General features: G+C 50.2%; 1 protein-coding gene across 1 annotated transcript; it reads left to right on the plus strand.

The window, feature by feature from the left end:
* Nucleotides 1-1312: 1312 nt before the first annotated feature.
* Nucleotides 1313-27847, plus strand: LOC134042031 (serine/threonine-protein kinase pim-1-like; the record flags this gene model as incomplete). The annotated part of the gene is made up of 7 exons (XM_062489104.1): nt 1313-1417; nt 1476-1526; nt 26258-26353; nt 26441-26491; nt 26720-27089; nt 27278-27454; nt 27729-27847. Coding segments are annotated over exons 1-7 (969 nt in total), but the record flags the coding sequence as incomplete, so codon positions are not given.
* Between the last annotated feature and the right edge of the window lie 139 nt (nt 27848-27986).

Here is a 27986-nt window from a genome sequence, read left to right on the forward strand (position 1 = left end):
GTGAGGATAGAAAGGAGCTGAAAGGCCCGAGTCAAATGGAGACAAAATCCACCAGATTTCAGGGAAAATTGGTCCATGGTGGTCAGTTCTGGCTCTGTGTCAGAGTTGGTGGCTGTGAGCTACAGGTGATCTTGCAAGGACAGCCCTGGCATCATAACATTCTACCTTTAGTTTACTCTGCTTCCTGCTTTTTGACAGTAGCCAAATCACTCATACTGTCAGCCAGGACAGGGACTGTGGCCATGACAAATACAACGTGGTCATGTGATGCAAATTCTGCTTCTTTCTTTGCCATCAACATTGGGTCTCACTACTGATAAATTTCCTGTTCTTCCTCTGCTTGGTGATTGGGTCCAACACTGAGGATGACAGGATAATATAAAAACCCCAGCAAGGCCTGCCTGCATGCTGAGAGGTCTCTGTAGCTTGCAGAAATAGCATTCGTCGCTGTGAGGGTCTTTCCTGGGTTTTGACAAAGCCAATCTCTAGAAGGGATCCTTATTCCCCTGTTATTATTGGATCCTTGCACCTTTCACTTCAGACTTGCTAACTCAATAGTGTTTGGAGGAATTAAACACAGGCTAGTCTAAGGAAAACTAAAACCAAACAATTGTTTTTAAAAATATCAAATATCCCTTAAGTGCCACACCCGTTAGACATGTTGATGCTGGGATAGAGGTGGGCATTGACCAACGTCACTTCTTCCCTTGTGAGAGTGTCTCAGCCTCCCACAGAGGTAAGGTGGGAGCTGGGCCACTCTCTGGTGGGAGGAAGGGTCTTGTGCCAGCCTGGAGAGCCTGTGCACATTGCCAGGGAGCAGTTGTGCCCTGCAGGTGCCCCCTGCCATGAGCTGTGCTGCTGCCAGTGCCCCGTGGAGCTGTAGGGCTGCTGAGCTGTGGGGCAGGGAGAGGAGCAGGAGGCTGCATGTGCAGCTGAGCCATTGCTGGGAAGCACAGGGCTCTGGGCTCCCTGCTGTCCCAGGGCAGCCCAGAGGCCAGGGAGTTCCCCTGGGAGCTCTGTGGAAGTGGCTCAGGGTGTGCCCTTGGCCTGCCTCAAGGGGCTGATGGCAGGAGCAGGTTTCCTTTTGAAGCTATTTTCCCGGAAAGTTTCCAGGAAATGTGTCCCATGAAACATGGAACTTCAGATGCTTTTGTTTTGCTTTGCAGCCTCTTGTTACATTTTGTGTCTCCACTTTGCAGGCCTGTCTGGCTACCCTCTTGCCAAGAGGTTTTCCCTGGCAAATCCTTCTATGCTCCTTCCCTCCAAGCCATTGCCTCCCATCCAGAAGGGCTCTCCTTCAACCAAGTCAAATATGATGTCCAGAGGAGAGCGGGACAATGGGAAAAATGGCACTGGCTACAAGGATGACAATATTAGAAACAACCGGGACCAGGATTCAGAGGGAAAAGCACATAAGGTAAGGCAACCAAGATAAGTCCTGTGTGGCAGATTTTCAGTTTATGTCCTGTAAGCAGAGATCGGAGACCATTAACTGTGGTGTGAGCCTAAGGAAGAAGGTGAGCAAAGTAGGATCTCAGCTGGACTCTGCACTTCAGGCTGTCTTTGCAATGGGTGTGTAGTGCAGATTTCAAGTCCTCACTGTGTATCTATAGCAGGAGAGGGCTTTGAAAGGTTTCTGGGCTCTGTCATGGTTGCTCCTCTGTCTTGTAGCTGAGAAAACACCAACAAGAAGGCAGCGCTGCTAAAGTTGTCTGCTCCAGCTTCCTCCTGCATTCAGTAACCCACGGGTATCTGTGAACCATATCTATGTCTTGATGGTGGTTTCCATCAGCTCTGTCTGGTGGGGATGGAAAAAGGAGTTTGCTGGAACAGGCAGTCCTGCAAAGTCAGTTCCAGGTTGACACAGCGTTTGAGCTGTACAGCCATGGCCTCCTACACAGTTGTCTCTGATGCTATTTCTAGATTTCTTCAGCTTCTGGGCAGCTGTGTGCTGTGGCATGGCTTTGTCCAGAGAGAAGGGATGGGAGGTGGCCATGGGGAGAGCAGCCCCAAGCCCAGGCACACGATTGCCTTTGCAGCAGGGCCAGCACCTGCAGTTGTTCTGGGTTTGCCATGGGGTGCAGGAGGAGGCAAATGAGCAACAGCTCTGGCAAACAGAATGTCCAATCAAAGGCTGATGTACATGATTCCAGCCTTGCTGAGGAAGGGCCCAGTGTATCCCTGACAGGATGTGGTCCTTTCACTGTAGTTTGAAGAGGACTTGATTTGGGGCTTTAGTTGTGCCAGAAAGGAAGGGACACTTAAAGAATGGTGTGCACCTGCCCCTCCTACCTCCACCCTCCTTCCTGGTCATGGCATGGGGGCCCTGGAGCAACTTGGGCAAGCAGAGACCTTCCAGAGAGCAGCAGGGCAGGGAGCTCTGCTGAACTTCCTAAATGCCAGTGAGCCTGAGATGATGGAGGTGTGGGAGCTGGAGAGCACGGAGCATCGCGAGAGCTCAGCAGCTTCTGGGCTGAAAGGCTGCTGGGCAACTGTAAGAGGAAAGGGCAGCAGCAGAAGAAATGAGGGGCTTGAGAAAAGCAGGTTCTGACATCCTGCAGAATGGCTTTGTGGGGACTTGGTTGGTGATCAGCACTGGCTGTGAGGTGCCTAAGGGGCAGGGAGAGAACAGTGATCTGAACCTGTTGCCATACCATCCAAAAGGCCAGTGGAGGCAGTGGCACTGCAGAACATGGTGATACCAACCATGTGGATTCCTGCTGGGATGGTCTCTCCCTCACCAATTCCCTTTCCTATGCCACCCTTCCCCTTCCTAGGACAATCTGCTATATATGATATTGACTTTTCCTGTCAGGGCATGTGTAACTGTCTTGAGTCATGAATGAGGGCAAGGCTGGATGCTATATTTGAGCACTGTGTACCACTCTTTCCAGGCATCCTTGCTGTATCCCAGAGGTGGGGATATGAAGAAGGGGTCATTGGGGCTGCCTTTGGTCCCCCCTATACCCAAGGCAGTCAGTCCCGGTGTTGGCAGTGCTGCAGGGTCTCTGCGCAGCTCTGTGCAGCTGGATGTCCAAGGGTCCCAGGAGATGAGGTAAGCCAAGGTGTCTGCTGCTCCACTCTGCTGTTCAGCTCCCTCTTGCCATCTTGTGAGGTTCCTTTGCACAGTCAGCTCTCTCCCATGTACTTAGGGAAACCTCTGTTTATTCATCATTTGGCCCATCTGTGATGATCCAGCTCCATGTCAAACCCCACACCTCATGTCACAAGGGCAGAGGTGGTGGTGGTGGGGAAGAGGAGGCAGGGCTTAAAAGCATCTGAAGATGGGTCCTCTGCTGGGCTTGGTATTGATTCCCTCTGTAATGTTTGTGGTGTCATTTGGGTACTGTATTGCATGGGTCTGTCTCCTGAAGATGATAGAATACTGTGATCCTTGAGTCTCAAGTTCAGCACGCAAAAATTACGTTTTGCCAAATATTAGCTGCTGGAGAGGCGTCTGGACAGTCAGGTGCTGCCTCTGTAAACATGCTGTGGAACTTGTCTGTTTCTTGGCCTCCGGTCTGAAATGAGCTCCCAGAGAAGTTTGGGTTATAGATGTGTAAGCCAATCAATGTTTAATGCTTAGATCTTGCCTTAAAATCAAAGAGGGAAAGGTTCTAAAGAAGTTTTATAGGATGGTACCTGATGGAAAGATATTGGCTTGGATATGTTTGAGGAAATGTAGCTGTCAAGCTTATCCGAGTGATTACAATAATGAATGAGTCACAGAAATATCATTCCTATTGAAAAGCTTAGGTAGGGCTTTAAAAGTGCAATCTGAATATCCTTGGCTATCAGCTGAGTTGGAAAAGGCCTTTTCCTTCTTGGAAGATCAAGGAGGTGGAATATCCTTCTCAGAACACTCCAGTGCTCTGACCACATGTAGCACGAGACTGGCACCAGCGCAAGGCATGAGCAGGCAAAGCCAAGCTTTGTCAGCAGAAGCAAAGTAGCTGCCCTCCATACAGACTCGTGTCTCAGCTTAGCAACCTTTGCTGCTTCAGAGAGGCTGTAGGAGCCCCCCAAGTTTCAAAAGGAGAGACACCACAATTGGGGAGTTATGATGCAAGTTGGAGAATGACTGCTGTGTTTCAGCTGGAGCTTGGCCAGCTCTGTCTGACTGCAGCAACTGAAAGCTTAAGGACAATTAATCAGCTTTGCATCTTGTTGGCTTGATGTCTCTTGCATTTCCTCCTTCATCAGAGTGAACAAGCTAGGAAAGATTGCCTCCTCTCATGCTACATCTCTTGCCTCCCTTCTCTTTCTCCCTCCTCATATGTGCTTTTGTTCTCCCTTTCTCAAGGCCAAGACCGAGCGGCAGCATCAAAGAGAAGTCTGAACATGCAGGTAGGTACAGGGCATGTCGGTCCTAAAATGACCATTGGCATATTGAATCAGAGGTGACATCTTGAAAACTTGGTTATGAACCATGGTTTTAAGAATTTCTTTAAATTTGTTTCAATTCCTTGATGGCCTCAGTGGACTGTCCCAGAGCCCAGTCACTGGGATTATGCTCCGGGGATGCTCTGAAAACTCCTCTAATGTGAAGTCTTAGGTGGCATAAGCTGGAGTGGTATCTTGAGGCCCTGGAAATGCATTGCAGGAAACAAAACATTCCTCTCCATTCTTTGCCTGCCTTTTATCTCCCTGAAGCCTTTCTAGTGTTGCAATTAGAACCAAAAAAAGAAAGCATTTAGCAGGAAATGAGAAATATTCCCACTCCTTCCTCCTGCCCTTCAAGGAGAAAACCTTTAACTTGGGGTATATTCTGAGCTGAACCCTTTGAGATCGGAAGGAAAGTCATGGAAATTGCCTGGTTTTTCACTGGGAGAAATAGGGAAACCTCCTGTGAGAGAAAGTCCTTTTGAATTTTCCAGTTTTGGAGAAGGACAATTCCAAATGGATGCAGCATATGCAGGGTCTGAGTTTGTCATCCTCTGACAGCACAAGCCCAAAGCCACCTATGGCAGGTTCACCATGGCAAATCTCTTGCCCCACTGCCTCTGCCTGTGTCAGTGTTGCAGGCTGAGGCTGGGGGAGGAGATGCCTTCTGCCTTGTCCCCCTGTCCCTGCCTTGCCTGATCCCTGACAAGTAGAATTGTGCCAGACAAAATGCGGTCTCTGGTGCATCTGTGCCAGCCAATGCCTTTGAGTTGAAAGCCTCCATCAAAGTTTGTTGTTATTCTTTTGCCATTTTGGGGCATGTCATGATAGGAGAGTTGAGATTTGAAGAAATAGTTGTGCTGATGCAGAAAAAGGGATCAGATGCCCAGGCCCCTTTGCGTAGGGTTAGTTCTGCCAAATCCTGGGCAGAGGCCCTTTGGAATGACTCCTTAATTGGTGATATGCAGCTGGAATGCTTAATGCAGCTAGGGAGAAGTATTGCTCAATAAGTAAGGTGACATTTTTGCTGGATTTATTCTGGACTAGAAATTAGCTATAGCATTAACCCTTACCGGTTGTAGTTTTGTAATTGTCCTGACATCCTACAAGGGAAATAAAATCTTGGTATGAGGCACTTATTCTGCCCCTACTGCTTGGCTGCTACATGATTTTATCCCCTGTGAAGCCATGTAAAGAAATAGTTCTAAGAGCTGTGTTGGAGAGTATTTGAGAATGACCCGCCATTAGACAAAATCTAATTTGTCAGTATCTGCCGTGATCAGAAATGTTTTGAGACAGGTCATATCTATGTTGGGCTTGGGTGTTTCTGCAGGAAAGAAGGTAGGGAATAAAGTCCTCCAAGAGTGAAGTAGAACAAAAGTGAAACTTCTGGATGATCTCTTTATTCCCTTCAGTGAGGGGCTTGCATATTCCTGAGGACATCTAATTGGGAAAGCAAAGCTTCTTATGCATCTAACATGTGGTGCCAAAGTTTGTGTACCAGCAATTCCTTTGTTTGAAAGAGAAATAAAGAAAACACAGAAGTGTAAAACCTATAATTGAATTGAGTGGGAGTTACAGAAACAATGGCCCTGATAACAGGATTGGCAAACAATCACTTCCTAGACAGTGTCAAATTCCAGAGACCAGTGTGAGTTTCCAACTCTTTGGAAGGAAATGATTCCTGGAGTAGTGGGGAGGCAACAGGCATAGAACCCATCTCTCCTGGCTTGCCAGCTCCACATTGTTCAGAGAAATTCAAATTATGCTAGATTCATGAAAAATAAAGAAACAACAAATGTTTACAGTCAAAAAAATAAAGTTTGAATTCGCTACCCATTAGATGAGTTGATTGTAAAGGAGTGAGTTCAATTAACTCACTTCTTTGCCTGTACTTGATCTACAGATCCTTCTGAGTCTACGACACAAAACCAGAGGATGAAGGGAAAGAGCTCTTGGTGTGTGACAGGAGCTGGGATGCCTCTGCTCCCAAGGAAAAACGATGAATTGCTCAGATTGGAGACCTGCATGCAGAAGCCCAGCGTTGGGAATGGAGGTGTGGGCTCCCGGCCGGCTCAGGGGGCCTTGGCCCAGGAGCCCCGGCAGAGGCAGCTGAGCAGCGCTGTCCCCAGGGTCACTGCCAGGGAGGAGGACAAGGGGAAGGACTAGCATGGCTCAGCCTCCCACAGAGGTAAGGTGGGAGCTGGGCCGCTCTCTGGTGGGAGGAAGGGTCTTGTGCCAGCCTGGAGAGCCTGTGCACATTGCCAGGGAGCAGTTGTGCCCTGCAGGTGCCCCCTGCCATGAGCTGTGCTGCTGCCAGTGCCCCGTGGAGCTGTGGGGCTGCTGAGCTGTGGGGCAGGGAGAGGAGCAGGAGGCTGCATGTGCAGCTGAGCCATTGCTGGGAAGCACAGGGCTCTGGGCTCCCTGCTGTCCCAAAATGTTGATCTAAAAGCATACAGGTTTAGAACCTGGGACTACTTTTAGGAACCAGAAAGATGATGTTTACTAAAATCAGCATAAGGGCAGATGAGATTGCTCTTGACAGAGATTCTTCATCTCTGCCCTTCTCTATCAAACACAGAGGCTCTCCAGCAACCAGGGGCTGAGGCAGCAGGTTTCAGTCTGCTGGCCCACAGAATAATGTCATGTCTCCTTCCAGGAGCCCATCCACTGGGAGAGGGTCTAGGCATATGTACCTTTCTGCTTTCCTGCACCATCTCTGTGCCCTGTTAGAGCTCTGTAATCTGGAAGCTGTCTTGCCTGTTGCCAAGCATGACATTTTTGGGCAATTGAAGTGTGCCAGAGATTTACAGGAACCTTTGCTTCCAGTTCCAGGCCTCCCACTGAGACAGCTCAAGGAGATGGATCATCCCACCAGTCCTGGTCTAACAAGTGACAGAGACCTGAGAGAGGGCTTTGGAAAGGTAAGGGATAAGAACAGGGATGAGCAGACTTCCATTCCAGTGGCTGTTTAGTGCTTGGCCCAAAATGCCTCTGAAAACCATGATCCTCCACTCTTGGGGGTTGGGGATTGTCTTGGGAATATATTTGACGGCTACTGAGCAATTGCTTGGCTACTTCCAGTGGTGCCAAAGTCACTGCCTGGAGATGGTGCCAAGGTCATGCCCGAAGCATTCTTTATATGCAAAGGCCATTTTAGAGAAGTTCTGATTGGCAGAGCAAACTGTAAACCAGTGAATGTGGGCAAAGGGCACCCTCAGAAGCAGAGAAGCAAAGATGCTACGGTTGAGTATAAGCAAGGCTGCAAAATAAAAACGGGACAGTTTGATGTCTCCTGGTTACCTTTCTGGCTGTATCTCAAAGCCCTCTCATTCTCACATTTTCTGCTCCTTAATATCCATGTTCCTCCAAATTGTTTTCACATGACTCCCTCCTCCTTTTGGTCTCCTGGTCTCAGAGACCAAGTCGTTGAGAGTCCTTCAGAGCTCAGTCTTTCAGAAGCCAGGAAGTGACAAACAGCTGCACTTCCTGGCCATGAGTGTTAAGCATCAGCCAATTACCCCTCCTTGCTGCATATTGCACATGGCTTTTATTCTCCTGCCATGGCCTGTAGGAACTGAACTGCCTGCTCATTGCTCATGGGAGCTCTTCCTTTGTCTTGGAGCATTCCTATGACTTCCATGTTTCAAGTAGGGTTTCCTGTCACAGTTGGAGCAGAGTAAGGCTGTGGCACTAAAGTGTTCCACCTGACTGTGTATAATTGCCAAGGTGAGGATGGGAGACATTCTCCTGAAACTATTGGAATGGATATGGAGCTGGATTAATGTCTGTGGCACTCTGTGGACTCTATGCTCCCAATGAGATGATGTGCCTGGTTTGTGTGTCTCTGCTTACAGTCTGTGATGTATTTCCATTGCAACTAGGTTCGTTCTTCATTGTGCAAGTTGGCTGAAAAGAAGTTAGAGCAGAAGAAAACTGAGATTTTTGAGAATGAGATGAAGAAGAGGAATGAAATTTTATCATCCTTAAAGCTGCCTCCACTGAGAGTTGAGCCCAGGGATGCAGCTGAAGCAAGTAAGTGGTGTCTACACTGCTGGTCCTTTTTGAGCTCTTCCTTACCCTCTGCACAGTGTTGCAATCAGACTGGGGGGCTGTTGCACTTGCATCTGAGTGGAAACCTGCATAGGAATGATTTCCATTTTGCAGAGAAAAACACAGAGGCATTAATTGTCTTGCCCATGGCCTCACTTAGTAACAGAGTATCAGCTTCCCACCTTCACCTCTAAAATCTTTCAGAGTAGAAAATTCAGTCTTGGAAAGTCGCCTGCCCTTCAGACTCTGTTCTGAAGAGCAGCTTCCAGGCAATGTGAATGCAGAAGAATGCTTTTCCACCAAGGTGCAACCTGGAAGAAACCAAATTCAGCACCTTCTGATGAAAAGACCAGAGATCCTTCTCGAGCCACTCCCCTCCAAGGAGCTGGCACTGTAGAGCTGTGCTGAAGCCCTGAGGCAGTGCTTCTGTTGTAGCCCCAGGAGCAAGCAGCATTCCCCAGTGAATCCCGGCTGAGGGGCTCTGGCTGCAGCGCTGTGTGCGCTGCCCCGAGGGCGGCAGCAGGGACCTTCGGGGGCAGCACTCAGCCCCAGGGCACCACCCAAGCTTATCTGCACTTTCTTTTGGGAACTTGCCCAGCCTGCCTCTGAAACAGGAAAACGAAAGCATAGCAACACTGGCTTCTCCTTGTTTCTTAGGGGAAGCATCACTGCAGTTTGATTTTTAAACTGGAAGAAGGTAGATTTAGATTAGATATTAGGTAGAATTTATTTTATAATGAAGGCAATGAAATGCTGCAAGGGTTTTTCCAGAGAAGCTGTTGTTGATTTATCTATGAAGGTGTTCAAGGCCAGTTTACATGGGGCTCTGAGGAACCTGATCCAGATGAAGATGTTCCGTTTCCCAGGGGTTGGACTAGATGGTGGTTAAAGGGGCCTTCCCACCAAAATTGTTGTAGGTTTTCCTGGGTGATTGTATGATCCTTGTCCCATACTAGCGTGCCAGTGTTCTACTTGAAGTTCTTTGAGATAACACAGAGATGTTACCCAGCTCCAGCAAATTTTCTGGCCCTTTCCATAGTGACCCTGTCCAGCACCCTCCACTTACAAGCTCCTCTTTGGTCCCTGCAGGCCTCAGCCAAGCAGCTGTCAATGGCACAGCTTCCAGTGTGCAGAGAAAACACCCTGGTAATGCCTTGAAGAAGAAGGTCTTGAGGAAGCAGGACAAGATGCCCTTACTGCTCACTATGCCCATCATCCAAGAGGAAGGCAGTGTCCCATGCAACTCCTCAGGTAAGTCTGCTCTGTGGCAGCTTTTTCCCATATAGTTATTTCCTTGCAAAAGGAGCACAAAGTGCCTCCTGCCTCAGCCAGCACAACTGGGCTCTTTGGTCAATAGCCTGTCCGGGAATGAGCACCAAATCCACTTTTGAGTTCCTCCAGCTTGGTTGTCTTGCCGTAGTCGGTTCTTAGAGATGCATTGGAAAGTTGAGCTGAATAAAGTAGAGGTAAAGGCCTAAGCTCGGGCTTTTGTCCATCCTGATAATCCAAACTACAGCGCTGGTGCCAGGAGACAGCTGTAAGTGCAGAGAGGAGCTGGGGGCAGTGTGCCAGGGTGTGCTCACTGTGCACCTACGAGTACCACCACCATCAGTTGACCACTCCCCATCGGGGCCCTCTGCCTGTGCTGTTGTTCGGCTCTGCAGCCAGCTTTTCTGCTATCCCAGTAAGGGTTGTCTCTGCATGGCAGTCAGTGCCTTGGTGCAGTCGTGCTGCTGCTCCCTGAAGCGATCAATGGCTCCTGGCTGCCACCATCCCATGGCCTGCAATTCCAAGAGGAAACAAGCAGTGCCTCCTGTGTCACTGCAGCCAAACACAGTGGCTGCTGGTAGGAGGTGACAGTCAGGAGGGGCTGCCTGGTGCTCCAAGGTTGCCTGTGCTATCATCCCGACTAGGGTGAGATAAAAAGAAGGGAGCAAGGAATAATAATTAGAATGCTCTTTTCTACTGATGCTACTTCCACGTTGAGAACTGACCAGAATTGAGCCTGGGTTGTTCCGGCTTGGCTTGGTGCTGTGGCAGGGCAGCTGCAGGAGTTTCCTCAGGGAGTTGCAGAGTGCCTCAGTCCTCAGGGCTGGGGGAAATGAGGGCGTGGGACAAGAGAGGCCCCTGGGGGGTTCCCTCTAGGTGTAGCCATTCCCACTGGTCGTCCCTGTCTGGCAGGGAGTGGGAGCTCTGCGGCCTCAGGAACCTGCCGCTGGCTGTGCTACCTGTGGCACTTGGGAGCTGGCACTGTGTGGGCAATGGTCAGGTTTAGCCTGGAGCTGTGCCCAGCTGGGGGGGCTGGGAGAAAGCAAGGAGCCCAAGGAGGCAGACAGCAGGGAGGTGTGTGAGGCAGTGCCAGTTTGCAGCACATGGAAGCCTGGCTGAGAGCTGGGGCTGCAGGCCGCTCCATGGCGGGGTGCCTTGCCCGGGGCTGCAGCGCTCAGGGCTGACCCTCTCCTCACAGTGACCTCGCAGACGGCCACTGGTGCCGAGCGCCGACAGGAGCTGCTCCGTGAGCGTGGGCACAAGGACACAGCCTCTGCTGACCCACAGCAGTCCTTGCTCCAGGCACTCTCCTGGCTGGGCAGCGATGACTGGTAAGAAAGGCCCCGGTCACTCTGTCTCCCTCTTAGCGTTAAGGAAGCTTACAAGTGGATCTTGCCAGTGCCTCTGAGCCCCGACAGCCCAGAGGGCAAAGGACTCTGCTGAAACCACTCCAGAGCAGTGAGAGGATCAAGATTTGAGAGCAGCCTTTGCTTGGCCTCGGTCTGCAGCTGTGCTCCAGCTGCTGCCGCTCTGTGCTGCTCCCTCGCTTTGCCTGCTGCTCCATGGAGCTGCAAAGGAAGTCTTGAGGGAAGAGAGGAAGCTGTGGGATGAGATGATTTGCTGGCTGAAGGCAGCAGCAGGATGGCAGCAGTTTTGAGTGTAGAGATTTGGGTGCCTTGGGGCACTGGCCCAGTGGGACTGAGTAAGATTTCTCTCTGCTCCCAGTGCTGACAGCAATGGCAGGTGACAGGGTCTCCCTGTGACCTCCTGCATGTGAGTCCCAGAAGCAGCTCCAGGGAGTTGCTCTTTCTGAGAAATGGACTGATTTGTGCTTTCAAATCCCCAGCCTGTCTTTACTCCTGAAAGGCTCATGGCAGAAGGGAAGGAGAAAGCAATGAAACCCTCTAGGAATCTTGGACTTTTTGAATTCAACTTTTTTCTTCTCACTGCTTCATATGGGCTGGAGGTGTTTTGCCAATACTCAACATGTGTCCCACAATTAGACAAAGAGATAAGGAGGCCCAGAGGTGATAACCCTACGAATGTTAGGTGATGCTGGTTAAATTTTTGGTGATATTGGTTGTGATGTTGGGGTTAGCATAAACTCACTGTTGGATGCTTCATTCACACAGGGGTACAGACTCCATTCACACTGGGATAAGCATGAAAAATCTGCCACATGCATCTCTTTGTGCAGTCACATTTGCTTTGCAATTCTCTTCTGCTTCCTCTTCCCCCTTTTTGTTTAGTGCCCTTTGAGGTACAAGAGAGCTTCTGCAGGTGTGGGGGGTCCTGGTGACTCTCAGGGGTGCCCATGGGATTGGTCACCAGCCCTGTGCTGCAGCCCTGATGCCTCACACACCTTCCTGTAGCTCAGGGCTGCCTAGAGCAAGTGCTGAGAGACAGAGTTGTTTACACCTTTTAAATAACATGTTGCTGTAGTGGGCATTGTTTTTGGTAGGGGATTCTGGGAAAAGGCAGAGTTTCAACTGTTCTTTCCCAGGCGTGGAATCTTATGGGACACCCTGCTGCTCCTTTTCTGGGGAATGTGGAGGTGGAGTGGAGTGGGTGAGAAACAAGCCTGGATTGTAGCATGGAAACTGAGCTCCAGAGTGCCAGTGCAGACTTTTATTGCTGAACTGCCTGCTGGGGATGAAAAAGAAGGAAAATGCCCCAAAACTGCCCAAGGGGATTGTGTCTTAGGGACAGGTATAGGGAGGTGACAAGAAACAGGAGCATGACCCAGTCTCACAGCTTCTAGGAAACTGTGTCATAGGGACTCCATGGGCCAGACATTTCAGAAAGGCTGTCTTGTAAAAGAGCCACAAATGAAGACACTGAAACCCCTCTATTTGTCTCTTGGATTTGTGTATGCTTTTGACAGCAACAACATCCTGCGGGAAGGAGCTCCACAATTTCATTAAGTACTCCTTGAAAAGCACCTCCCATTGTTTGACTGAGCTGCCAGCCTGGTAATTTCAGAGGGTGCTGCCTAGTTCTTGGGTGGAGAGAAAAATCCATCTTTTTGGTACTTGCCTTTCAGGGAGATGAAGGAGAAGGGACTGGTCAGCATCAAACTCCTGGCTGGGTCCCATTCAGAAGTCCTGCTTTCAAGGCTTCGTGACATTTGCTTGGCAGTTACCAGTGAGGTGAGAACACTCTTGTGAATTGTGCCCTGTACTTCATACACGGTGTGTAGAGTAGCTATGTGCTTGTTCATCTCCATGTGTGCTCAGAGACTGCCTTCATTTCTCTTTTTAGATCTTGTATTTCTAATGTCTGTCAGGTTTCTATGGGATCTGTGTGTAGATGTAGTTGTATTCACTGGTAGGTCGGGTATCTGACACTCATCTTTGAGTGAGCTGCCATTATCATGAAATGTGCAAATGCAGAAAAAGATACTCTAATTATGTTATTTTCAGAGTCCTAGTCTCTGCCCGAGCTGTCATTCAACACTGCAAATTAGTCTGTAGGCCTGAGCGTGTGTTTTCTGTTTCCTGGCTGAGTGCTTCAACTGCTGGTGTTGCTTTTTTAAACAGGAGCACGTGACTCTTTTATCTTTATGACTGACGCCTTTATGGTTTGAAAGCAGCCCTTACTTTAATTTGGTTCTTTGTGTTTCAAAGTAAAGAGCCTAAAGGGAAAGCAGTTGACATTAAAGAAGGCTTAAGTAGATACTTTATGAAATTTCTTATTTTTAGGCCTGTAATATGCAAGTCTGAGGCCAGATATTGGTGCCAGTGGAAGTGCCTTGCTGTGCATGTGCTCTTCTGCTCTTATTGTGCTTTTATGTTCCTCTGGACACAGTGGGATGTGTTGTCATTTCCTGAGTCATCTGTCTAAGGCAACTGGTTTTCTTTCCGAGGTCATTCTTATGTTTCCCCTCATGACTTCCCCAGGTGACCAACCTCCGCTCAAAGGTGTCCTACTCGGCCATTGTCACTCTGGGAGAGCTCTTTGTGACCTTGAAGAAGGACATGGACTCTGAGGTGGATGAGGTGGCTCGGGTCCTTCTGCACATGATGTGTAATTCGCCAGAGTTTGTTGAGAAAGCAGCCAGTCACACCCTGGGGATCATGGTGGAGAATGTGACTCCTGCACCAGCAATGACTTCTCTCCTGGACAGTGGAGTCAAGTAGGTTCTTCTTTCAGTGATATTCTTCACCTTCTAGAGTACTTCTAGGTGGGGGAAGGGATGAGAGAAAGAATGGGAATGGTGGGAGGGAAGGGTCCTGTATCCTGCATCTTCTGTCAACTCAGTGACTGGATTCTCCAATCCACCTCATTTCTTTCCTCTTCTCCCCTCTTTCTGCCCTCCCTCAGCCTATGAGTTCTCAGAATGAAAGTGCTGTAGAATATGGGAAGTTGGACGAGGCCCGGAGGATGATTAAATCCAGTTCCTGGCCTTGCACAGAGCCCCCCAAGAGTCACACCATGTGCCTGAGATTGTTGTCCAAATGCTGCTTGAACTCTGTCAGGCTTGGTGCTGTTGACCACTGCCCTGGGGAGCCTGTTCCAGTGTCCCAGGCACCCTGTGGGTGAAAAAGCTTTTCCTGATATGCAACCTAAACCTCTTCTGACTCATCTTCCCGCTGCTTTCTGGAGTCCTCCCAGTCTGTCAGAGTTGCCTAGATGTGGTGAATGGTGGGGAAGTGCAAGTGCCTGCAAAGGCTAAGGATAGAGCCTTGTGCTTCTGTGGGAAGAGGGACAATTGCAATTGCAGCTATGAGTGCTCTTTGATATTTCACTGCAGTAAGCACAGAGGCCCTGGGAAAAAACATGCATCCTCATGATGCCATTAACTGGAGAAATAAGGAGGGTACTTGCTGGGGTATGGAGCACCTAGGGGAGAATGTGCTGGCTGTGACACAGCCTGCACAGCAGGTGCAGCTCCTGCCAAAGGAGTCCTGTATGACTATCCTGGCCATAGAGCTCTACTTTCTAATCAAACTGGTGTTTCATGTTAGCCTTGAGATGATGAATCACTGCACATACACCTTCACAGGCCCACTACTATGGAATAGCTGATGCAAATGCTGCCTTAAGTGTTTGTGCTGAGCCTGATAATTATCAAAAGACACTCTCTAGAACTGGACAATCTGGGTAAATTGATTGCCACACTTTCCCCATCTTTGCAATAGGATAAAACATTCAGATGTACCCCTTGCCAATCCTCACAAAAGAAACAGGCTGCATTGCTGCATATTCTGCAACTTCACGGCCCACAGTGTGTTTTCTCTGCATCTGTATTTTTCCAAAGCTCTGCAGATTTGGGGATAAATGGCTGGAATGAGCCTCAGTCCTGCTGCAGCTCTGTGTAATGGGTGCCCTCTGATAGGTTAGCATGAATGGTCTTTCATTTCTAAAGAATTCATATGTAATCTAATTTTTTATCTTTCTCAGTGGAAATTGTGGCAAAGACACTGAGTATCAGGTAGTGCAGGGAGACTGAATTCCTCCGTCTTCCTTGCAGACAGTCCTTGTGTCCAATGCTAATTTGAGTTTCTCTGAGGACAGAAGCTTCTACAGGTGTCTGAAGCTGCAGGGAGAAGCCAGGCCTCCTTCCCGCAGCAGTGGCAGGGAGCACGCTCTGGCCAAGGCCTGTGCTGCTGTTGCTCCTTCTCCCTGTGCCCCAGTGTTTGCTCTCCTCTTGCCAGGAGCCGCCACGCCCAGGTGCGGAAGTGTGCGGCGCAACTGCTGCTGTCCTTGATGGAGAAAATTGGAGTCACGAAGCTCGCAGGCACACCCAGGGCTGAGAGGCTGGCGCACGCGGCAGGGACGCTTGCTCAGGACTGCCACAAGGACACAAGGTAACCATCTTCATTTCACCTCCTCACGCAGGAAAACTGCCTTGTGTCTGTCTAGAAAGGTAAAACCACAAAAGAGTGGTAACGAAAGGCAATATTAAGTTACCTCACGGTGTGGATAAGGGCCATAGAGGCATGGAATACCCGGAGTTGTATGGGATCCATTGGGGCCATGGAGTCCAGCTGCCAGCCATGTGCAGGACATGCCAAGAGTCACTCCATGTGCCCAAGAGCATGGTCCAAACACTTCTCGAGCTCTGTCAGCCTTGGTGCTGTGACCACTGCTCTGGATTACCTGGGGAAATGACTGTAGTGGGTAAGCTGAGGTTGTCCAGCAAGAAGGAGCATTGCCAACTTCCTGTGACTTGAAGGATTCTTTCCTGAGATCAAAAGAGCTCAGATTTGGCAGTCAAACAGTTTTGTTTGATCTTAGGTGCACAACACAGAGCCAAAATGTTGCCTCATGTTCATCACTGAAAGACCCAAAGCAGATCTTTCTTGTTAACTTAAAACTTTTCTAGAAGTATTTCAGGGCTAATGTATTCAGTCTGTCGAAACCTCTTCTGCAGCTTTCTAGAATGCTGTTGTCTGTGGCTCAATGACCTCTAAATTTCTTCTGGAGGAAAACTGGTTTCCTAGTGGCAAAATCAACCCAAGCCACCCAAATCCCCTTACTTTGATGATTCAATTAATAGCTGCCAAAAATACAGGAGCAACTAGCTGCTGCTCTGCACACATATGGAATAGTCAATAGGAGGCCTGAGGTGTTTTGTGCTGGATTCTCTGCCAGTTAATGGAAGGCAAATTATTGAGCAATGGCAGCAAGGTACTTCTAATGGGATCTGACAACAAAGCAGATGTGTTTCACTTGTTCCCTGGGATCCTTTGATCCCACAGAAGCACACCCACAGTTTCAGAGTGAAATGATATTTTTCTCTCACTTTGCTGAGTAGGTAATGCCATCTCATGCAAGGATTGCAAAGGATGACATTAAGGTATCAGCCTCTTATGTTAACAGGTTTCCTTTGTTTGTTCGATTTCCTTCCTTCCTTCCTGGAATCCTTCCTTCCTGGAATCCTTCCTTCCTGGAATCCTTCCTTCCTTCCTGAAATCCTTCCTTCCTTCCTGGAATCCTTCCTGGAATCCTTCCTTCCTTTCTGGAATCCTTCCTTCCTTCCTGGAATCCTTCCTTCCTGGAATCCTTCCTCCCTTCCTCCCTTCCTCCCTTCCTCCCTTCCTCCCTTCCTCCCTTCCTCCCTTCCTCCTTTCTTCCTTCCCTCCTTCCTTCCTTCCATAGGCATTATGGACAGGAGATGGTGAAGATGTTGATAAATCATCCAAAATGTAAAATGCTTTTGGAGCGATCCATTCCTGCCTGTGACCTGGAAGATATTCTGAGAAGAATAAAGAAGAAAGTAAGTGCTTGGCAGGAGAAATGTCTCCTTTGTGCAAGTATAGCCACAGCTAATAGGACATCAAACATACCTAATCTGTCTTTATCTCATTCCCCTTCTGCTCAATCATTTTGCTCCTGGGAATGAGCTGTTAATCCCCAGCCTGTTCATCTGCAGACCACAAAGGAACTGATATTCTTAGGGGAAAAGTGGGGCTTTGAATATTTTGACTATTGGTCACAAAGAGGAAAGGGGAAGAGAAGAAAGTGGGTTTACATTTAAGCATAACTCCCCACCCTGCTGTCCCTGCTCTGCTCCCAGTAAAGCAATGAAGTGAGAAAAGTGCTTCTGAGGAGAACAGAGTCTTTGCAAAAGACACTGGAAGCAGTAGTGCCAAGAGAATTTCCAAAACTGCAGCAGATGTCCCAGTCAATCCTAATTGCTACAATTACCGTCTGTCTTTTGGGAATACTGCCCTGCTGTCAAGCCCTGTGGAGCTGGAAGAAGCTTGGTGAATCCAGCAGCATCCAGAGGAAAATCATTTGTCTGGGGGGGGACTTTCATTGTTTTTATCTACGTTATAGAAGGGAGCGTGTCCTTTGTGCACAAACAGGGAGAGCGAGTGTTGAACCAAATCACCTTCCAACAAAATTGGCCCACCCCAAAGAGTCCTAATTTTTCTGCTTTTTCCTATAAGATCTCTTGGTGCCTACCAGTTTCCATTATTCCCATTTATGCTCGAGACTCATGAGTTGGGGAGTTTAAACTGCTGCTCACTATGGCAGCACCCATAACCTGCCTTGGGCTATTGCAAACAAAGAGTTGGCATCACTGAATCTCTGGTCTGTTTCCTTCTGTAGGTTTGGAAATATTTCCCTAAGACTTGGTAGCAGTGATCCTGGTTCTAACTTGTGTTTTTAAGCAGACAGTTTCCTATTCTATATTCGAAATGTTGGTGGGGTTTCTCTGTGTCCTTGTAGGGGATGGAAGAGCAGAAGGGTGAACGCCCATGTGTCAAGAGCCCTGTGAAGATGAGGAGCCATGTGTCAAAGAAGCCCCAGCCCACATTTCCTTCTAGTCAACGGTACTGAGCACTTTTGTTAGATGTGACAAAGCACACAACAAGCTTGACATTTCTCTTCCTCAAGAAAATCTTTCTGGAGAGATGGCCTGTGCCACTGATTCTTTCCTTACCCTATAAATTTTCTTTGATAAAAAATGCCTATATCTGCATTAATAATATTTGTAGATTGTCTCCCGTAATGATTGTCTTGAAGTCCATGCTGTTTTCAGAGCCTCATGATTCTCTAGCTTGAAATCACATCATGAGTAAATCACCTCTGGATGTTTTGCTCACAATTATCTGCAGGTATTATCACCAACAAGCCATCATTTGGTTTTATTTTCCAGGGTGAAGTCGACCTCGGATGGACGCCTCCTACACCATCCAAAAGTCCAGGTCACGTTGCCTCCAGCTGTGGATGAAATGGAGATGCTCCAGAAGCTTGATGATCTCCTGGAAGCCAAGGGGTTTGAGACACGGATGGAAGGAGTGGCACTCCTCCTAGACCTGTGCAAAAACAGCCCCAAGCTCATCACCACAAACATTGTCCAAGTATGTAGGGTATCTTCACTGTTCCTTCCCTTCAGCTCCTCTCCCAAGCCTGTAGCAATGAAGTTAATTCAGTCTGTCTTGGCACTACATCCTGCCTTGTTGGGACAGGCTGGTCCCTCTTACCCAGACAAATTTAATTCAGGTCCAGCATGCAGGACAAGTTCTTTCAGTCCAGCTGTATTTGTCTGGCAGGTGCCTATTGATGTTGTTCATCACATGATGACAGAATTTTCCACTGCCCTAACCTTTGCTGTCTCCTACTCCCAGCTGGGTTCAATGAAAGGAATCCAGCCACTGAAAGCATGGCAATTCTTCTCTTGATGAAAAATGGCTTTGAATGGGGAAGAGAAGTATCAGGCTGGGTTGGTATAACCCAAATGTTTTTACAGAGATACTTCTCCAAACTCCATCCTGTCTTGCACAAACACAACTGTGGCTACTCGTTTCCATCCTTGTCTCTATTGCACTTGGTAAAGATGGTGTGTAACCTTCTCGGGTATTGAATGCTCATTTCTACATCCCCTCTCCAAACAAGGACATTTTAATCCACCTTTCCTGCTGCTTGTTCTCTTCACAGATTTTTGATCATTTTGTCCTGAGAATATCTGACACGCACAAGAGAGTGAAGCAGATGGCGCTGGACGTGCTGGCAGAAATGATAGCCATCCTGGAAGATGCCTTGAACCCCGTGATTGTCCGTTTAGTGGAAGGAATACTAAAGAGCCTGAACTCAAAGGATACCGGGGTTCATGCTGCAGCTGTGAAAGCGCTGGAAAAATCCGTTTCTCATTTTGGTAAGGCTGACATGGACTCTCCTCAACTGTGTCTCTGCCTCTCTGACACAAGAGAACACTGAGTGCCATGAGAGCTCTTGTTGCCCGTGGAACACTGCAGCTGACATCCACCAGAAGCTGTGGGGGTGCAGTCCTTAGGCACCAGTCCCCCAAGAGGCTTGAATGTGCATCAGCATTTCCCACAAGTGCCAGGAGCCCTTGGCTCTGTGCTGCTTGTCTGGAGAGGAGGTCCTGGACTACAGCTTTGCTACAATTCAGAGGCAAAGGGGATTTTGGAGATTGCTTGGACCCCATTAGATTTCCCAAATGAATAGCTTTGCTGTTGCCATGAAGGGACACTGGCCCATCAGAGCTTCTGCAGAGCAGCCCCCTGGAAGGCTCCACATTATAGGCATTAGCTGCCTCCGTTCCACCTTTCCCATTTGTCTTCTTTTTTCAAATGGGACACTTATGATTCACCAAGTGCATTTCCTTAAAACAAGCAGATAGAAATCCAGCTGTCAGTGATGTCTTGTTCCACATGTTGTTTTCATGGGGCAGGATGGCTGTGGCAAATACCTACACAGGCAAGGACTGCTCTAAATTCCTTTGTCACAGAGATTTATGTCAGCACTGAAAATGCTGGTCGGGAGAAATATGCCTGACAAATGGAGTGTTGAAGAGGCAGATCTTCAAGGGGAGTTTCCACTTTCTCCACCTCAGCTGCTCTGCGAACTCCTGAACTGCCTGACTCTGTGCCTTTGTGTATCCCAAGTCTGGGCTTCTTCCTGTTTGCTCTGGAGTTCAAAACCTTTTCACTGCTTACGTGTGAGTGAACTCTTGAGGTCCTTGATCTGAAATGTTTAACACAGCTCCCGGTCCAGCAGACAACTTTGCATTGACAAATGTGAACGGAGAGGTTTTCTTTGGGAATTTAACCCCCCCCTCAAGTAGGCTGGAAGGAAAGAAGTACATTAGCAGAAAATTACTTGATTTTATAAATTGGGGCTGCCCCTGCCCTTCCCCTCCCCACTCTCCTTTCTCCTAGGACCTCAGAAGAGTGAGCAGAAACGTGTGTTTCTCTTGTAGATAAAGTAGCACTGATGAAAGAGTTCAGCCACCAATGGAGTCAGCTGAGTGGCCAAGCTCTGCTGGATGTGACAGAGCGTATCACAGGTATGGCCTCTGCTAAGCCAAGAGGTCTCCCCAGGGAGCATTTCCAGGGCATTCCTGGCAATAGACAGTAGAGTAGCTGCTCCAAATCAGGAGGTGCTGAGCTTGTCCCTCCTGCCCAATGCCCATGGCAGCTGTGTTTGGCAGGTTTTCCCTGGCTGCTGCAGAGGTGTGCAGTACCTGGCACAGGGGTGGCGCTCGGCCTTGGGGCCGAGCTCTCACTGGGGCATCTCAGAGCCCACCTCCAGGAAAGGGAGGGGTTAAAAATACCCGAGCTGGCTCTTCTCTTGGGAGCTCAGGGTCATCTCTGGTCCTTTAGGGAAAATGTAGCAAGTGCTGTTTCAGGCAATCCGTTTGTTTTGTCCTCACAGAATTCTCATCTTGCTCTTGAAAAGTTTTGAGACTGAACCCTGCAGTGCCTGGGGGTCACAACTTAGGTCAAAACTCAGCACCCAGATTAGGGGCACGGATTTGGTGCAAGGCAGCCTTTGGGGCCAGAGGGGCAGAAGCAGAGTGCTGAGGCTCCCTGCCTGTGCTGTCAAAGTGGCATTGGACTGAGCATTTCAGGGTGTGCAAACAGTGTCTTCCTGTGTTAGTGCTGTCCAAAATGCTACAAATGCAGCTGATAATTGATTCCTCAGAGGAGCTTGCTATGTCAGCAACAGCCCAGGATTGGAAAAGTGATAATCTCTCTATATAGTGGACAAGATGATTTACAGCCTTGCTTTAACGGGGTCTAAATGCACTGCTAAGTGTGCCAGCATCTTTAAATGCAAGGTTTCATAGATGTTGTGTCTTCTTCAGCAATCTCAAATGCTCAGTGTTCGGTGATTGAGAATGTCAAAAGCCCTTGAAAGGGCATTGGGATAAAGTAGATGTCTAGGAAGAGGGAATTTAGTTTTGGAGATATTTTGATCTCTTCTTGAAATAATGGAAATAAACATAAATTAGGACTCTTTTAGGAAGAGCAGATGTTCTCTCTGAGATTTAGTGGGAACAAACAATGTTTTCTCAAGTTCCATTGTGATCAATGTCTTGAATTGGATTTTAACTGAAATTAACATCCATTTTGAAATGGATGCCATAACCCTTTTCCTGCTTGGCAAAATTGGTTTTGGGCTCTTTCAGGAAGTGTTTAAATGTTGATGATTGCTGGTGGATTGCGAGCATAGAGAAAATGAAGTCTCTTCCACCACAGAATAAGAAGGGGTTACTGCATAACATTTTGCCTGATCAGAAAATATGAATGGTGTCCAGAGCATTTCAGGTTTTGATGTCTCAGCCACATCTGCCATGCAAGGAGCCTGTTGGTTGTCAATTTTTTGCCTGTGTTTGACAAAGTTCAGTTCAGAAATTGAGCAGGGAGTAGGCTTCAGAGAGAAAGGGAGAAGACACTCGTGTTGTGGTTAAATTTCATTCATCTGTGTTGCATTTTTCTCTCTACATTCTACTATTGCAGTGCACATTGCAAGAAAAATGCCATTAACATTGGGAGGGGGAATGACATTAAAATGTGCAGATGCACAAATGCCACAGCAATGAGGTCTGGGTAATTACCTAAGACACCCTGAGGTTTGAAGCAGCTGTTTGTTGGAAGGCACAAAAGCATTGTGCCAAAGACAGCAGCTAGTCACTGATGTTTCTAATCCAGCTGTCAAGCAGCACCCATGTCTGGTGGGCTGGAGTTTGGAATTGTGGTCTAATAGTGCCCTTTGCTGTGTGCCACTGAGCAAAGGGAAGAGCCAGATTGGATTCTGGCACTTTGACATCAAGGGTCACAAAGATGGAATTGTCCTTTTTCTTAGAAACCTTTCAATTGAATCTCCATGGTGCATTTCCAAATCTTCAGTGTGGGTTTAGACAACTTCCTAATGGAAATGAAAGGGAAGTTGACATTTTAGTCATTCTTGATGTTGAAACAGGTTGTGAAATGATCCAGTAAAGGTACAAGTTCTGCCACAGGTGCAAGTATTTGTTTGGAGACAGTACTCCTGAGGTGTTGGTGGTTCTATTTTGGGGAGGATCAGCTGCTTTGGCCATTTCTGGATCGTTGGGCTCTGTGTGCTATTTCACTGCTCTTAGCCAGAGAGGCTTCCAAGAAGCAAATCTCGAGGTGGATCCTTGTTTGCATTAAGGTTGTTGTTTCAGAAGCTTGTGTCTCTGTCCCGGCAGTGCTTGTGGAAGGGGTTTATGCCAGGAGCCCTGAAGTGGTCCAGCGCTACGCCCTGCCCGTGCTCTGGTCCTTCCTGGAGAACAAGGCGCTGCCTGTCCGCAGCGCCAATGTGCGCACGGTGGTCACCAGGCTCGCCTCTGCCCTCTACGAGGTGATGGGCACCAAGCTGAAGAAGCGTGCTGCCAGCCAGCCCCCACATGTCCAGGAAAACCTCTCCAGCATCCTGGGCTGGTGAAGGCTTGATGTTCTCCAGCAAGTTGACCAAGTGCTGAGATGGACACCTGCGGTTCTGACCTTTTAGCTGTGCCAGAAATGACAAAATACTCAGGAAGGGTGTGCATCTGCCCCTGCTCTCTCCACTGCCCTTCCTAGTCATGGCATGCTCAGGGGCCTGAAGACAGTCTGGATTGAGGACAAAGTGAAGGACTAGCATGGCTCAGCCTCCCACCGAGGTAAGGTGGGAGCTGGGCCGCTCTCTGGTGGGAGGAAGGGTCTTGTGCCAGCCTGGAGAGCCTGTGCACATTGCCAGGGAGCAGTTGTGCCCTGCAGGTGCCCCCTGCCATTACTGTGCTGCTGCCAGTGCCCCGTGGAGCTGTAGGGCTGCTGAGCTGTGGGGCAGGGAGAGGAGCAGGAGGCTGCATGTGCAGCTGAGCCATTGCTGGGAAGCACAGGGCTCTGGGCTCCCTGCTGTCCCTGAGCAGCCCAGAGGCCATGGAGTTCCCCTGGGAGATCTGTGGAAGTGGCTCAGGGTGTGCCCCTGGCCTGCCTCCAGAGGGTGATGGTAGGAGAATGTTTCCCTGTGCAGCTATTTATGAATTTCCAAGAAATGTGTTCTATGAAATATGGAGCTTCAGATGCTTTAGGTTTGCATTGCAGCCTCTGTTACATTTTGTGTCTCCATTTTGCAGACCTGCCTGGCTCCTGTGTTTCCACCAAGTTTTCTCTGGACATTCATTTGTGCATTTACCCACAGAGTCCTTTCCTGCTGTCCAGAAGAGCTCTTTCCTCCAAGCCCAGGAAGAAGCTGCTGCCTATCCAAAGAGCGTTTGAAGACAAGGATTTATGCATTAGCCTGTATAGTTCCAGATGTACATATGTTCTGATAGTTATCTGTAGGTTTCAATAAATATATTTTGATTGTATATTAATAATTTTGTTGTTATATTTTTATTGTGTATATATTTGGTGGTATATTTTGTTTTTTTATATTTTATAGTTTTATATTTTTTCCCATTGACATGCTAAGGATGGCCAGGTCCTTGAGACCTTGAGATGGGGAAGGGAGAGCCTCCCTGATTTTGTGAGTTTCTCTGGGAGGGTGGGGCCAGTGGGGGGAAGGAGGCCAAGGCCACGAGATTCGAAGCAGGTAAAGGAGCGTGGGGGGGCAGTTACTGGTACTCACCCCTTTTTGGCTCTGGAAGGAGGAAGGCAGCTGGAAAACCTCACCGCGCCATCCCAGTGCCAGGAGCTGCCTCTTCTGGTGTTGGACCTCACACCCCTGCCAGGATGCTGTCCTGCTTCAGTTTGCTATCTCCAAGCATCCTGTTGGAGCACCGGGACCAACACTGCTCCAAGGATTCGTGAGCAGAGTCTCTCCTCCACCCTTCCTATCTGGGACACATCTGCCATCACCCCCAGCTCTCCTGCAGCTGTGCAGGGATCCTCACACCTGCCCTGTCCACTGGGAACCTGCCAGAGCTCACTGCCAATGGCGATGGTAACTGCACCAGGGGGGAAAAGAGCACACAACCAAAGGAACTGTGACTGGGTTCCTGTTAATTTCATAGTTATTGTTGTTTAGATTGGCCTTGTTGTATATTTAGTAGAGAACTGTTCTTCCTGTCCCCCTATCTTTCCCTGAGAACCTCTTGATTTCAAAATTATACTGACTCAGTGGGAAGGATTTTACTTTCTCCATTTCAAGGGAAGGTCCTGCTTTTTCCCTAGCACACACCTGTCCATTCAAACTAGGATACGGAGCATGAGGTGCAGGGCTGATGTGTGAAAGCAGGAGGATCTCCTCCAAAGTAACTTGTTTAATTGTCCATTTTATTACTTCTCTATTTACTCCACACTACTAAGGCAAGGCAAGCTTTGCTTGCAGGCAAAACAGGCATGGGATACACTAGGGTCCCTTGCAGGATCAGCAGGGCTGGCAGTGACAAAGCAGGCAATCTGCTCCATGGTGAGCCACTACACAGCCGCATCCCAATGTGGGTTTAAGTAGCATGGTATTATGGAGAACTCCTTTTCTGCATCAGATACCAAAAGAACGTCCACAGCTTCTGGTGGCAGTCAGCTGGAGCATTCCACAGGCAACACGAGCTCTCAAGGCACTCAGTGTTCTCTAGTGTCAGAGGCAGAGACACAGTTGAGGAGAGTCCATGTCAGGGGTCAGCCTTCCCAAACTGAGCAATGGATGCTTCTGCCACTAACACTGACAGGAAAAAAACAAAATTTCTGTGCACACCAGGGCTACGTGTGGATTAAATTATTTCTGTTTCACATCCTGGCCAGAACAACATCGTGGTCAGAATATCATTGTTCCTAGATTCTCTAACACTAAAAATATTGCTGGAGAGTTTTTGTCATTCCCATAGATTTGGTGACATCCAGACACACTTAACAATCCATTTGGGTCCAAGTTCCATATTGCAGACGATGTCTTTGGGCAGCCTGCAAGTGTCTCAGCAGAGAATGAAAAGGGATGACAATACTGACACGATTTCTCTTTGCTACTTGAAATTTAAAAGCTCCGCTCCAGCCCACACTGGCAAAATTGTCAGAAGAGGCAATTCTTCCCCACAAAATGCTTCATCTCACTCAAACAAGAAAGCCACCAGCCAACAGTCTTTTTTACTCCTCCACTGCTTTATTTGGCTATTTCTCTAATAGGAATTAGCTTCATTTATTCTTACTTTGTTTCCTGTGTTCCACGGGGCGCGCGGCGGCTCCTCCGTTGGGTTCGCAGAGGCAACGGCAGAACGGCCGCGCGCTCCGGCGGCTCCGCAGCAGCAGCAGCAGCAGCAGCAGCAGCAGCAGCAGCAGCAGCAGCAGCAGCGCCTGTCTCGATCGGTTTTCCGCTCGAGTTCCCGCTCGCCCTCCGTGCCCTTCTCCCTCTCAGACTCCCTGTGATCCCGTTCGGTCCCGTCTTTGTTGCGCCTCTCCCAGCCCGGCTCATGCCGCGCCCCGCAAGGCGGCCGTGGGCGAGCCGGCCCCCTGCCCGCCCCTGTCGGGCACGCCGCGGTGCCGCCTCCGCGGGGCTCAGTCCGTACCGCCTGTGGCACCTTTTGAAGAGCCTGTGGACGAGCTCCTCGCTGCACTGGTGGCGGTGGTGGAGCAGCACCGTCTCTTGGCTCCGCCTGGCGCGGGGCCTGGCGCTGGCCCGGCCCCGACCGAGGCCCCTCCCGCGGTTCCGCCCACAGCTGGCCCGCAGCCGCCCGGCTCCCGCCCCGCCGCCGGCGCATTCCCCCGAGCGAGCCTCGCCGCCCGGCAGTTCGGCCGCCGGCCCCGAGGCGCCGGAGCCCGGGGCGGCTCGGGAAGCAGCGGCGGCCGGGGCGGGCGGGTGCCCCGGGCAGAATGCCGAGAGCGCGGTGCCGTCCGCACGGGCGGAGAAGCCTCCCCTGGAGCAGCTGTACCGGGAGGGCCCGCTGCTGGGGAGCGGCGGCTTCGGCAGCGTTTACGCCGGGACCCGGCTCGCCGACGGCGTTCCGGTAAGAGACGGGGCCGGCTCGGAGCGGGGAGGTGGGGCGGCGAGCGGCGGGCGGCGAGCTGAGCCCTCCGCTCGCCTTGGCTTGCAGGTGGCCATCAAGCGAGTGTCCCGGGACCGCGTCTTGGAGTGGGCGCGGCTGGTGAGTGAGCGGGGCCAGCGGGAGCAGGCGGCGGGGCGTGGCGGGCGGGGTAAGGCCAGGCCCGGCCGGGTGGGAGCCGGGACGCTGCGATGGGAGCGAGCGTGGAGCGAGCGGGGGCCGCGCAGCGTCCCGGGCCATGGGCAGTGGGAGCTGCGGCGGCGCCGGGCAGGGGGTGGCGAAGGCGAGCGCAGCATCGGCGCCGCTGACGGCATGGCGGCTCCCCCGCAGCACGACGGCGCCCTTGTGCCCCTGGAGCTGGTGCTGCTCTGGATGGCGTCGTGGCCCGGCTTCCGCGGCATCGTGCGGCTCCTGGACTGGTTCGAGCTGCCCGACGGCTTCGCGCTGGTCATGGAGCGTCCGGAGCGCTGTCAGGACCTCTGGCACCTGCTGCACGCGGGGGGGTTCCTGCCAGAGCCCGTGGCGCGGGCGCTGTTCCGGCAGGTGCTGGGGGCCGTGCGGCACTGCACCAGCCGCGGCGTCCTGCACCGCGACATCAAGGCCGAGAACGTGCTCGTTGACCTGGCCACCGGCGAGGCGAAGCTCATCGACTTCGGCTGCGGCACCATCCTGCAGGACGGCTTCTACACCCAGATGGCCGGTGAGCCCAAAGCCGGGGCCCAGCCGGGCAGTGGAGCTCCTCCCCTTTGCTTCCACGGGTGAAACACACAGGGAGGGAGGGAGGGGGAATGCTGCTTCAGCCGGCTGCAGCCAAGTTGCATTTTGGCAGGAGGTGGCTGGGAGGGAGCAATCAACATTGGCCTGATGAGCTGTGCCCGTGTGCCATAGGAACGCGGGAGTACTACCCACCGGAGTGGATCCTCTTTGGCCGCTACCATGGCCAGCCAGCCACCATCTGGTCCCTGGGCATCCTGCTCTATCAGCTGGTGTGCAGGCACCTTCCTTTCAAAAGCAGAGAGGACATCGTCCGGGGACAGCTCTTCTTCCCGCCCCGGGTGTCTCAAGGTGGGGATGGGCCTTCAAGGCGCGGGAGCAAGAACGGCTTTGGGAGAGGGCAGGTGGCACATAAGTGTCCTGCTGTTGCAGCTGGGGAGGAGGTTCATCTCCTGGGCTGAGCTGGACGAGGTGGCAGGTGTACCTCTGCTGCTCTCTTCCAGAAGAGAGGATGGATGGGAAGCTGTGCGAACAGCTCTGAGCACTCTTAGTGTGCTGTGGGCACTGTGAAATCTGGGAGAGCATGGACAGGAGCTGACCAGCAGTTTCTGGTTTCTCTCTGCAGAGTGCCAGCACCTGATCAGGTGGTGCTTATCCATGGACCCTGCAGACAGGCCATCCTTGGATGACCTTTTAGAACATTCTTGGGTGCAGAAGCCCCACCTGGCCCAGGAGACAGCAGAGATCCATCCCTCTGCACAGTAGAATCCAGGATGCCCGCAAGCAGCAGCTGCTCGTGTCTCGTGGCTCTCAAAGAATTCCCCAGAGCATTTCCCAGTGGCCCTGGCATGGAGCAGAGAGCACAGCCAAGGAGGTGCTTCCT

Source organism: Cinclus cinclus, chromosome 3 (assembly GCF_963662255.1).
Source record: "Cinclus cinclus chromosome 3, bCinCin1.1, whole genome shotgun sequence".
NCBI lineage: Eukaryota > Metazoa > Chordata > Aves > Passeriformes > Cinclidae > Cinclus > Cinclus cinclus.